The sequence below is a fragment of the Colius striatus genome, unplaced genomic scaffold (assembly GCF_028858725.1).
Source record: "Colius striatus isolate bColStr4 unplaced genomic scaffold, bColStr4.1.hap1 scaffold_44, whole genome shotgun sequence".
NCBI classification, from domain to species: Eukaryota; Metazoa; Chordata; class Aves; order Coliiformes; family Coliidae; genus Colius; species Colius striatus.
Window position 1 is genome coordinate 1,756,197 of NW_026908525.1, and position 13,495 is coordinate 1,769,691.

At 42.0% G+C, this 13,495-nt stretch overlaps 1 protein-coding gene across 1 annotated transcript; it reads right to left on the minus strand.

Moving 5' to 3' along the window:
- Positions 1-9,858: 9,858 nt before the first annotated feature.
- Positions 9,859-10,797, minus strand: LOC133629422 (olfactory receptor 10C1-like). The gene has a single exon (XM_062020063.1). The coding sequence runs from the start codon at positions 10,795-10,797 to the stop codon at positions 9,859-9,861; it is 939 nt and encodes a 312-aa protein (XP_061876047.1).
- Positions 10,798-13,495: the final 2,698 nt, after the last annotated feature.

Consider the following 13,495-nt stretch of genomic DNA (forward strand, 5'->3'; position numbering starts at 1 on the left):
CCGCGAGGGCTTGGGCCACGAACCAGGGGAAGCGAAAGGAATTGTGTGAAAGAAGGCACTCCGGAAGAATAAGACAGGGGAAGGGCAAGCCCCTGTGGGATCCCGGAGCGCGGAAAGAAAGCACTCCGGAAGAATGGGACAGGGGAAGAGTAAGCCCCCTGCCGAGGTAAAACTCCCTCCAGTACCTAGGGAAAGCCCTTTAGGGTTTGTGTTAGAAAACTGGCGACATTTTCCAGGCACGCAGGACAAGGATAAGGCCAAAATGATTCAATATTGCCTTGAAGTATGGGGAGGGAAGGAAATTTCTAAAAGGGTGTTTTGGCCTATATTCGGTTCTTCAGAACTTTGGGTAAGACAAGCCTTAAATATTTGGGTGAATAGCAAAATACCCCCCTGTACCCAAGAAGAGAGTCATTACGCTAGGGTGTGGGTGGAGAGACCGGAGGTATTTCTGTTTAAGCTCTCCGAAATACCAAAAGGGAATAAGAGTAAGAAAAAGGGAAGTAAACCAGATGACGCTTTAGTGGCACCTCCACCCTATGTACCCCCACCCCAAGTACAGGCAGCAGTGGCTCCTCCGAGCGCACCAGCAGGGACAGATTCAGATTCAGACGAACCCGAATATACAGGACCGGTAACCCGAAGCCGGACCAGGAAGGGTTTATATCCCTTAAGAGAGATGCCTATGGGGGGACCCCAACCTGGCATAGGGTTTATATCGGTGCCTCTAAGTTCGGGGGATGTTAGGGATTTTAAGAAAGAAATGGGATCCCTTTTGGAAGATCCACTTGGAGTAGCCGAGTGGGTAGATCAATTTTTGGGACCCAGCATGTACACTTGGGAAGAACTGCAATCTATATTGAACATCTTATTTACAGCAGAAGAGAAAAATATGATCAGAAGGGAAGGAATGCGCATCTGGGATACGCAGCACGCGCAAGGGCCGGCAGCAGATACAAAATGGCCGTTACAAAACCCTAATTGGGACCATCAGAATCCGGCCCATAGAGTGCATATGCAAGATCTCAGAACAATAATTGTGCAAGGGATCAGGGAGTCTGTTCCAAGGGGACAGAATATTAACAAAGCTTTTAACGAAAGACAAAAAAAAGATGAGACCCCCACTGAATGACTGGAGAGACTAAGAAAGAACTTTCAGTTGTATTCAGGAATGGATCCGGATGGACAAATGGGACAGGCAGTACTGAGAGTACACTTTGTTTCCAAATCCTGGGAAGACATTAGAAAGAAAATACAAAAATTAGAGGATTGGCAAGATAGGGAGCTAGATGAATTGCTAAGAGAGGCCCAAAAGGTATATGTGAGAAGGGAGGAAGAGCGAGATAAGAAACAAGCCTGAATAATGGTGGCTGCAATGCGTGAAAGCCGGGAGATGGATAGGAAACCCAAGCAAGACAAAAGGGAATCCAGGTGGAATGGACAAGATAAACAAAACTTGAAGGTGTGTTTTTATTGCGGGAAAAAGGGACACTTTAAGAAGGAATGTCGGATGCGGATCAGGGATGAGAAGGAGTTTAAGGAGGATTAGGGGGGTCAGGGGCTCTACCTTTTGGGGACCCAGAAACATCGAAGAGAGCCCTTGATAAAATTGAAGGTGGGTCCCCAGGGCCAGGATATTACTTTCCTGGTTGACACTGGAGCTGAAAGGTCTACACTCCAGTCATTACCTAAAGGGTGTAAATTATCTAGAGAAACTGCCACAGTAGTGGGAGCAAAAGGAGAACCTTTTGAAGTTAAGATAATAAAAGAGGTAATGGTAGAATCAGACTCCAAAATGGGCATTGGGGACTTTTTATTAGTACCCGAATCAGATTATAACCTATTAGGAAGGGATATGATTGTAGAATTAGGTATTCAAATCACAGTGGTGGAACAGGAAATCCAAATTAAGTTGTGCCCCTTGAGATTGGAAGATGAGGAAAGGATCAACCCTGAAGTATGGTATAATCCTGACAACGCTGGAAGATTAGAAATTACTCCCTTCAAGGTCACTATTAGAAATCCAGAGATGCCAGTAAGAATAAAACAATACCCAATGTCTTTGGAAGGGAGAAAAGGGCTGAAACCAGAAATCGACCGGCTAATCAAACAGGGATTACTGGAGCCCTGTATGTCCCCTTATAATACTCCAATTTTACCGGTAAAGAAACCAAACGGGTCTTATCGTTTAGTACATGACTTAAGAGAAATAAACAAGAGAACAATAGCCAGGTTCCCAGTAGTGGCTAATCCCTATACGTTATTGAGTAAACTGAGCCCGGACAATCACTGGTACAGTGTAATCGACTTAAAGGATGCCTTTTGGGCTTGTCCTTTAGATGAAGTGAGTAGAGATTACTTTGCCTTTGAATGGGAAGACCCAGAGACAGGGAGGAAACAACAACTTAGATGGACGGTGTTACCCCAAGGTTTTACAGAATCCCCTAATTTATTTGGGCAGGCTTTGGAACAAATATTGGAGGATTACCAAACTGAACCTGGGATAACCTTGATACAATATGTAGATGACTTATTAATAGCAGGAAAAGATGAAGAAGCAGTAAGAAAAGAAAGTATAAAACTTTTAAATTTTTTGGGACTTAAAGGATTAAAGGTTTCAAGAGCCAAACTACAGTTTGTGGAAGAAGAAGTAAAATATTTAGGGCACTATTTAAAACGAGGTGAGAAAAGAATAGACCCAGAAAGAGTGCAGGCTATTCTATCATTGCCAATACCTAAAAACAAGAGACAAATTAGACAAATTTTGGGTTTAACAGGATATTGTAGACAATGGATTGAGAATTATAGTAGTAAGGCCAGGTTCTTATACCAAAAGCTGACTCAGGATGGGTGGATGAAATGGACTCAGGAGGACACAGAAAAACTGAGGGAACTAACGGAGAGTCTGATGCATGCCCCAGTTTTAAGCCTCCCTGATTTAAAAAGACCTTTTTACTTATTTGTTAATATAGAGGAAGGAATAGTTTTTGGAGTACTAGCCCAAGAATGGGCAGATAAGAGGAAACCTGTAGCGTATCTATCGAAACTTTTGGACCCCGTAAGCAGAGGATGGCCTACGTGTTTACAAATGTTAGCTGGGTGCGCGTTATTAGTCGAAGAGGCTAGGAAAATTACCTTTAATAGCAATCTCAAGGTTTATTCTCCCCATAATATCAGGAGCGTTATGCAGCAAAAGGCAGACAAATGGATATCAGACACTAGGCTCCTAAAATATGAGGGAATTTTATTAGAAGCACCAAATTTTACCTTAGAAACAACTGCTATTCAAAATCCAGCTACCTTTTTGTTTGGGAATGTAGAAGAAACACCTTTGACACATAATTGTTTGATAACTATTGAAGAACAAACTAAAATTAGGCCTGACTTAGAAGAAGAAGAATTAGATGAAGGAGAAAAGTTATTTGTAGATGGATCCTCCCGGGTGGTAGAAGGAAAACGTCAATCAGGTTACGCTATCATAAGGGGCACAAACTTACAAGTAGTGGAATCAGGGGCCTTAGATAAGTCCTGGTCAGCACAAGCCTGTGAACTGTATGCCATCCTTCGAGCTTTAAAACTTTTGAAGGGGAAGGAGGGAACGATATATACTGATTCCAAATATGGGTTTGGGGTAGTACACACCTTTGGAAAATTATGGGAAGAACGAGGATTAATTAACTCACAAGGGAAGGGGTTAGTTCACCAGCAATTGATAATTGAAGTATTGCAAGCCCTGAGGGGACCCAAAAGAATAGCAGTAGTACACCTAAAAGGCCATCAAACAGGAACGGACCTCAAAACTAGGGGGAATAATGCAGCAGATCGGGAAGCTAAGCGAGCAGCAGCTAGAGAAATGCTTTTAAGGGAAAACCCGAAGAGGCAGGATAGATTAACGGAGGACACGGAATTAGTCTTCACCTCCGAAGAAGAGGACAAGTTAAAGAAATTGGAATTGTCTAAGGACAATGGAAAATGGATAACCCAGGATGGGCGGGAAATATTGCCCAAAGCAGTAGCCCAAAGAATTATGTATAAACTACACCAAGGTACACACTGGGGAGCTCAAGGACTAGCAGATCATTTTGCAACCAAATATATGACTATTGGGTTGCACGACATTGCCAAACACATCACCAAAAGTTGTCCTACCTGTTTACGAGTTAATCGGAGTAACTTGAGGAAATTACCTCCCGGAGGTCGACCCTTAGCTAAAAGACCATTTTCAAGCCTACAAATTGACTTTACAGAACTACCTAAAGTGGGGCGAATAAGATACCTTTTGGTGATGGTGGATCATCTCACACACTATGTGGAAGCATTCCCAACTACGAGAGAGACTGCCCAAACTGTAGTAAAAATTTTGCTTGAAGAAGTAATACCGAGATATGGGGTACCCGAAACCATAGACTCAGATCAAGGCCCGCACTTTACCTCGAAAATAACTCAGGATTTAGCTAATGCGTTGGGAATAAAGTGGGAAAGACATACCCCATATCATCCTCAGAGCTCAGGGGGGGTAGAAAGGATGAATGGAGAAATAAAGAAACAATTAACTAAACTGATGTTAGAAACTAAATTATCATGGGTAAAATGTATACCACTGGCCCTATTGAACATTAGAACACAACCACGAGCAGATACGGGGTTATCTCCCTTTGAGATGTTATATGGAATGCCTTATAATTTAGAAAAGGTACAAACAAACCCCAATATTAATGACGAAAATTTGAATCGTTATTTAATTATTTTGGCAAAGTATAGGAGAAGTTTATGGGAAAAAGGAATATGGACCCAAAGACCTCCTTTGGATCTTGTATTACATCAGGTGCAGCCCGGAGATTGGGTGTTAGTCAGAAGTTGGAAGGAAAACCCACTAGTACCGAAGTGGGAAGGGCCCTATTTAACACTGCTCACCACAGACACCGCCATAAGAACAGCCGAGAAAGGGTGGACTCATGCAAGCCGAATAAAGGGGCCAGTAGACCCTTCCAACTTCCCAGAGTGTCCGGTTCCTCAGTGGAAAGTAAAGACACCAACAGACGACCTAAAGCTGGTATTAACTAAGGTTACACCAGGGACGTCCGGACAAAGCTCATAGACTTGGAGGAAGGAAAGACGGTACGATTATAAATCCCTGCCCCTTAAGTAGTGGGAAAGACTGTCACCAGCAAACCAGGAAAGAATCCAGCGAAAGCTATCATTGACTTTGTGTCCCTATTTACCGAGCTTGAATTTTTAACAGCTAACTTTTGCATTTTTGTTAATTATTTAGCTTGCTGAACTTTTGTTATAAAATTGGTACAAGTTAAAACTTGTAAGAAGTTGTGATAAATCCACTGTCAGAAAAAGGGAGGGCCCATACTTACCAACCGTACTGGGAGGGATAGTTTGGGCATAACCTCAATCCGAGGCCTCAAAGCCGGGATTGGGGCCTCTTATTTGAATTTGGCAATACTGTTCTAACCAGCCTCTCGGCCCCCGCGAGGGTCAAGCCGTGGGCGAACCAACAGCTGCAGGTGCAACTCCCTGTGAACTCTCTCAAAGAGCGAGAGGAATGTAAGTTCCATCCCCAAAAGGATCCTTGCTGCCAAGAAGATAATAACCCTCGTAACTAGCAGCAAACTAGTTGACGAGCGAGGCAGAGGGATACTTGGTGAAAGGACGGAACCCCATGGAGCTTACAGGCAATGACCAAAGGGGCGAGAGGATTCGGGTTAGAAGGATGGGAAAATTGGGCAGACTAATTAACCATACCCACACTGGCAGTGGATTTTACTTAACTTTAATGTGGATGTGGATGATATGGTCATTGATCAGGACAGCACTAGGAGACAATGTACCAAGCCATGAACCCTTTAAATGGTCACTTATCAGATGGGAAGATCAACGGGTCATTGCAAAAACTACAACTTCGGGGGCCCCCTCTTTTAGATGTCAGCTGTGTGACATTATCCAGACTCAGCCCTGTAAGAATAAGGTAGGGTTCTATATGTGCCCAGCATCAAATCCAGGGAAGGCATATTGCAACTACCCTGGGGAATTTTTTTGTGAATATTGGGAATAGGAACAGGAGCAGCTGCCTTAATAAACCAACAAAAAGGTATGATAAACTTAAGAGCCTCAGTAGATGAAGATTTGAGTAGAATCGAAAAGGCGATAGATGGGCTAGTCAAATCAGTAAGGTCCTTATCAGAAGTAGTGCTCCAGAATAGGAGGGGTTTAGATTTATTGTTTTTACAACAAGGAGGGTTGTGTGTAGCCTTACAAGAGGAATGTTGCACATATGCAGATCACACTGGAATAGTGATAGATACCATGGCTGAGCTCAGGAAGCAATTGGAAAAACGTAAAAAGGAAAGAGAAGCACAACAGAGTTGGTATGAATCATGGTTCAACCACTCTCCTTGGCTCACAACGCTTTTGTCCACTATAGCAGGACCTCTAATATTATTTATCTTGATATTAACCTTTGGGCCTTGTATATTTAACAAATTGATAAACATAGTGAAGGGAAGATTGGAGGCTGCTCACCTTATGCTAGTTAGAGCAAGATATGAACCACTAAACAGTGAAAACGCAGAGGACTACTTGGAGCTCAGCAGAAAGGAGCTCACCAGGTTCAGTGAACAAAAAGAGTGAAATAGAAAAAGGGGGGATTGTGATGGGAACGTGACTTTTTGTTCACTAGAAACAGGAAAGAATATATTGTAAATAGTTAACCAAGGGCTAGCAACCTTGTGATAGTTTACGAAGTTGAGAAACCACAAAAGATAAACATTACTGAACTAATCAACTACAAGTTGTTCCGAGTTTCAGACTTAAGCAGAGGACACCAAGGAAGACTACTGGGGCCTTCATCAACGATCAGCCGGAGGCAGAAAACGACCCCTAGCAACTGGGTGGACATGCGCGGAAGGACGCTGGAGGGGTGACGTGGAGGAGAGTATAAAAGGAGGAACGGAACGACTCTTGGCGCGGCAGTTGGTGGAGCGGTGACTCCCCCTGTCGCCCAGCGCTGTGCTTTGCTTTTTCTTTTCTGTGTTAATAAATTGGTTTTAATTGGCTTAAATGGCCCATTGTGCTCATTTATAACAAATAGGATTGTATTTTTTAATTTAATTGTGAAATACAGAGTAGGATGCAATTAAAAACAGAAGTGTTAAGCTTCTGAGAAGGGGTACACATGGTCATTCTTTTGTGGGACTGCAAAGCTGTCAAGATAAAAAAAATCAGCTGATGTAGAATTAAGGGCACTGTCCAACTGCAATTGTTTGCAGGGATGGATTGATTTAAGGAGTCTTTCATGTCCTTACCTTTCAAGCTTTGAGGATTCAGTATAGTGAATTTGATTAATTTGATTACAGAACATTCCAGTGGCTGCGTTCAGTCAAATGCCCTGAAAGATTCATATTGCAAAAATAATCAGGCAAAACCCACAGCTGTTACGTTTAAGGTCACCCAAGAAGAACCTGTCTGATCAGAATTAGGTACCTATAGCACATATGTCTACATAGAAGACCAAGAATGTTTCTTTGGGGTAAGATTAATTACAATCTGGACTTCTTGTGTTAGTAAGTGAGGTCCATACAGGTTAGCTGAGGTGCAGAAACCAGTGCTGCAGTTATCTGTGTTTCATGAGATGAGTAATTCTGTGACAGTTTACTTCATTGCTGAGTGATGGCTGTTCTTTAAAGAAGAATTTCCCTTCTTGGTGAGGTCAAAAAGAAGATTGGAATTATTCTGACTGCTGAATACTGAAGTAGCAAAGAAATGTAGCTTTAGATGTCAATAAACATGATATTTATAGGTTTTTATTTATAGGTTGTGTTCTTTGTTATTGCTTCCCTCCTGATTTCAGATGATTTCACCATCAGATCTCAAGGTTAACTGCTGTTAGCCTTGAAATTGCTCCAGACAGTGCTGTGCATATACATTAGGCCCAGACCAAGGATTGCTGAGGCTGGTGGCGTCCACTAGACAGCCACAGTTCAACACTCTCTGCTCAGAGCAAGGCTAGCAACAACTGCTCTGAGTCTTTTCCAATTGACTTTTGAATGTCTCCAAGGACAGGGACTTCATAACCTCTCTAGGAAAGCCTGTGACTACCCAACACTAAAAGGATATGGCTGTGTTTTGGGTTTTTTTAAGTAGAATTTCCAATATTTCACTGAGAAATCTGTCTGTAACTGTAAACATCAGGCTCTTGGATGGACTACAGGGCTACCGAGGAATCTTTTTCAAGTGACCCAGGGCTATAGATGTAGAACCACGAGTTCTGGTTCTCAAGGGGAACATTAACAGCCACAAATACGTCACTTATAAGAAATTTTGGAAGAGTTTTTTTTAAGTTTGGTGCAACAATACAGGGTTTTTTCCCTTCTTGAGTAGTCGTTGTGTAATACAGAAGCTACAGAACATCATTGTCTTGAAACAGGGCCACCATATAATACAAAATTTGAGTGATAAACATGTGTCTTGAAAGAAGCCACCTGTGAAGCAAGCTGTTGGGTTTATAGGCCCTGTTCTAAGTTTTGCTTTTCTGTTCATCTCAGGACTTTTGGTAAAGCAGCGACAGAACATGTGGGACAATGGCATCTGGTGTCAGCAAAGCAGCTGGATCAGCTGTGGGAGCATCTCAGAGCTGGTGTTTTGGTAAGGAACAAACTTACATTCTTTTCAAATCTGTGGAAGGCAGGTTCTTTTCTTTTTTTTTCTGTCTTGCTATTACTAGTGGTGTTCAATCTGGCTTCTCTAATTCCTTGGTGGATTTCCTTGTTTTGGGTGGAATTCATCTGCCTTCACTGGGTGTATTTGAACAGGAGTCCAGGTTTGATTTCCTGTAGGAATCCACCAGAAAAAAAATGCCACCCAAGTCTATTTTAGATGTTTTAGAGTTCCCTTTCTCTCTTATGATCATGACTTCAAAAGAATATGGGTCTCCATAGACCCTGAGTCATATCTCAGAAATGCCTTTGATTACTTAAGGCATGTGAGATAAAATTAAAACCTCTTTCTTGGAGAGATGAGTCTCACCACTATAGTCTCCAAACTGGTAGTTTCATAAGATGGTTCATCTGAAAGAGAGATCTGTTACACATAGTAAAAATCTGCCTCCCTTTCCAAGTGAATATTGGATTTAGTATCCCAGACTTAGATGAGTGAACTGTTAGACACTTAAATTAAGGCATGTGAATTCTACTTTTCAGTCATGAAGTGCAAAGCTCTCTAGTTAAAGTCAACTCTCTCCTAGTAACATCATCATAACAATCTGCAGTCGTAGTATGAAAGGTAAAAAGCATGTGTGAAAGTGACAAGAGATTTTTGATCCAAACCCTACACATCACAGATTGTTCTTAGTCCGTGAAAAATTAAGTCTAGGCTTGTTCTAAATGGTTTAAAACAATGACACTGAAATTAGACCAAGCTCTCTGGGCCAGGAATGCAATTTTGCATGTGTTTTTGGTCAATAACAACCTCAGAACTCAAAACTGGCAATCAGTCGTTTTCAGGAAAGTAATGCAAACTGATGAAACTGATTCTTCAAAGTTCTTTCAGTAAAGTCAAGTTCCTAAACATTAGTCTTTTGTTCAGAAAAGTCAGAAACATGTAAGGAACAGTTTTGAGTTTTCTGACAAACAACAATGAAAACCAGAGTTCCCGTCCAACCCCTCCCACTCTGTACTTCTGAAGTATTTGGAAGAAGTTTCCTTTCAAAATCATAACACAACCCTTCTAACACATCTCTTATAGCTGAAAATCTCCACTGTTCTCCCTCTTCCCTCCCTAAAAGCTGAAATGTTCTTGGAATTTTGCCTGACAAGAACTTATAGTGAAAAATACTCGAAACAAGGAAAATATTCACTTCCAAACAAAATTAATAGTCCTCCATCTTTTCTTCAGAGCTCCTTTCACCTCCTCATTCCTCAAAGTATAGATAATAGGGTTCAGCAGAGGCGTCACCACAGTGTAAGAAAGTGAGAGCAATTTATCCACAGAGGCAGAGTAGCCGGATTTTGGCCGCAGATACATGGAGCTTGCTGTACCGTAGAAAAGAGTCACAACTAAAAGATGTGAAGAGCAAGTAGAAAATGCTTTCTGCTGGATTTCAGCTGATGACATCTTAAAAATTGTGAAAATGATGCAAATATACGAGTAAATGATCAGTAAGAAGGGACCCACGATAGCAAAGAGAGCCACCACAATGACTTGGATTTCACTTGGGGAGGTGTTACCGCAGAGCAACTCCAAGAGAGGCTGAATCTCACAGAAGAAGTGGTTGATGGCAAGGCCACAGAATGGCAAGCTGAATGTTATGATGGTGTGTACTAAGCCTACAGCAGTCCCACAGATGTAAGTTCCAGCAACAAGGCTTTTGCAGACTCTACTGGTCATAATGACCGTGTAATGCAGGGGGTAGCATATGGCCATGTAACGGTCAAATGACATGGCAGCCAAGAGAAAACATTCTGCAACTCCAAAGAAAAGGAAGAAAAACATTTGCATTGCACATCCTGTCTTGGAAATATCTATTGTTCCCACCATTAGATTCTCAAGAACCTTTGGGATGATGACTGACAAGTAGCATATATCCAAACAGGACAGCTGAGTGAGGAAGAAATACATGAGGGTGTGAAGGGTGCTATCGGCATTTATTATCAGAGCAATCACTGTATTAGCCATCACTGTGAGGATATAAAGAGAAAATAAGACTACAAAGAGCAAAGGATGCAAGTGTGAGGCTTCAGAAAAACCCAGGAGTCTGAATTCACTGACTTCACTGAGGTTCATGGGAATCATCCCTCGTTGGTACCCTGCAGAACTATTGTCTCTTTGTTTTAGTGGTTGATGTTGTAAACAGCCAGGAAAATTGTCAATGAAAATAAAATCAGCTGAGGAGGCTGGATGAGCAGAACTTAGAATTTATCCAGATTCTTAAAAGATCTTCTGATCACATTAGAAAAGTTCCTAAAGAAAACGGGGCAGTCTTATGCACATGATTTCATCTGGTTTCATCTGAGATTTTTGGCTGACTTTTCTTCTTGTGTAGCATTGCCTTTGAAAGTTGCACAATTATTGTCTTCAAATTCCCAGCTACAGTTTTTGCCCTGTACAACAAGGGGAAAAAAAACAGGTTATAGCAGATGTCTGTTTTTACAGACTAATCACTTCAAATTCCAACAGCTTCAGTAAGCCAACAGCAGCATTTGAACATAACAAAGATAACTTCCCTGCCATCTGTGATCTGCTCCATCTGTGAGCGCTCCTCCCAAGGCCAATTGGTCCAAAGCATCTTGTGACTATATTCATAGTTGGGCTAAGAGTCATGAGAAGGGTTAAAGCACCGTTAAGGCTTTGCACACACAAGGATTTCCTTGTGGCATCCACAGCTGATGGTAGTCATGTATTCTGAAGTTACCTTGTGAGGAGGGTGGTGGAACAACAGGAAGAAAAACTAAAGGATGAGGTGTCCAGAAGAGCATTCTGCTCGGAGCTCTCTTTCCAGGGAAGCAGGAGAGGTGGTTTTCCCCAGCTCTATGTACTGTTCACTAGTGCTGATTGGAGCATTAGGGGATGGTTGTTGCTCATGCATTGGTTGCTAAGTGTGGTGTATGTCTGTTGGGCTCTCAGACACTGTTTCTGGTCTCTAGAGTTTCAGATAACTTGTAGTACACTTCTATAAATACCCAGATGTCCTACTGGAATAGCAAGAGCTGTCTTTAGCTCTGAAGTACTATTTGCTATGCCTTGATTGTTCCCTGTGTGATGGTTTTGAGATTAGCTCTAATCAGTTCCCCTAGGCAAGAGTCAAATCTGCATTTTGTACTTCAGTGGCTCTTGGAGATGAGTGAAGAAGGAAAAAGCTGATTTAAGTAGCTTATCTTTCAGGACTTGGATGTGTGAATACCAAATAGCTATGCTCTTAATATCTCTTAGCAGCAAGAAACCTGTACTATGGTTATCTCTGCTCTGAGTCTTAATGCTTTTGACAGTCCTCAGAAGCTTGAATTCAGGGCCAAAATTACATAACTTACATGGGATTCACTTATTTCCAGTTCCAGGAACGTGCCTGCCCTAACATGCAGGTGAATAACCTCATACCTCTGTGATGTAAAAACCAACCACTGCCTGTCCTTAAATGCTCCATAGAAAAAGTGTAGAAAATGTTTAAACCATGACTTTCATGAGTTTAATAATTCCACTTCATCCCATGTTTCTGGGGCTACAGACATACCACACTGACTTTTCTAATGCTCCAGGTTTTGAACTATGGATTAAAGATGATTGGATTCATTCACCTGTCTTCAGACACCTAAAATGCAGACACTGCTTTTGAGGGTGCTTAAGGTTATCCTGAGGCAGATGAGACTGGTTTTTAAACTGAACTGTCGCTCCCCTTTGACTATAAAAGGAGGCTAAACCAATTGGCTCGGATACTTACCTTTTATTATAGATACCTAAGTTAACACCTGATTATTTCCATCCTATTTTGTGGCACAGATGGATAGACAAGAGGGCTACTAGTGATGTGTCAGGTAGGGATTTTCCTTCATTCTGTTGCCCAAATGTCTGTTGCTGTTGAGCTCCCTTTCTGTGGTCCTAAAGAACTGGACAATTTCTACTGTGATGCACAAGTCTGACAAATAGACTGGCCTGCACTAACACCACCATGATAGAGCTGTTGATGGTATCTGAGTAGCCCTTCTTTGCTTTATTGTATTAGCCATCTCCTGTTCTATCCTTCTAGCAAACTGAGAAGTCTTTCCACTTAGCAGCGTTGCAAAGGCCTTTCGAGCTGTGTCTCCCACATCACTGTGGTCACGCTCAACTTTGGACCTTGTGTCTACATCTATACCTAGACCTTTCTCTTCCTGTCCAGTGGACAAAACAACCTCATTTCTCTACACAGTTGTCACATTTGTCTTGAACCTCTTTGGTGCACACACTCTCAAATGGGATGAAGGTGTTTTTTTGGTGACCATAACTGCAATGTTGGACTGGAGACAGCACCAAGGAAGGAGTGAAGGTAGTCCTGCTGCAGTTTGGGGATCCTGTGAAGAAGAAGGGCTATAGATGCTCAACAATGGAGAGATTTAGACCCACTCTAAATGTAGATCCCTGTGTATGAAGTAATTTTGGATGAAGTAATTTTGCATTGGCTAATACAGGTGATAGATATGATGAAAGAGGCTACTAATTAAGCAATAGTCTGCTCACCACCCTGAGAGGGCATTTCAGGAGTATTTTCTGCCCAGCTACATGTCAGTCAGGAGAACAGTCAGCCTTCACAGCTATCTCTGCAGCAGTACATTCTTAGTTCCTGAGTTGTTTTGCCTGCACTGTTGGGAGTGATTAGGTAGGTGCCTTTTTACAAGGGCATGTAGTGATAGGACAAGGGGCAATGACTTCAAACCGAAAGAGAGTAGGGTTAGATTAGATGTAAGGAAGAAGTTATTCACTGTGGAAGTGGTGAGGTACTGACACAGGTTGCCCAGAC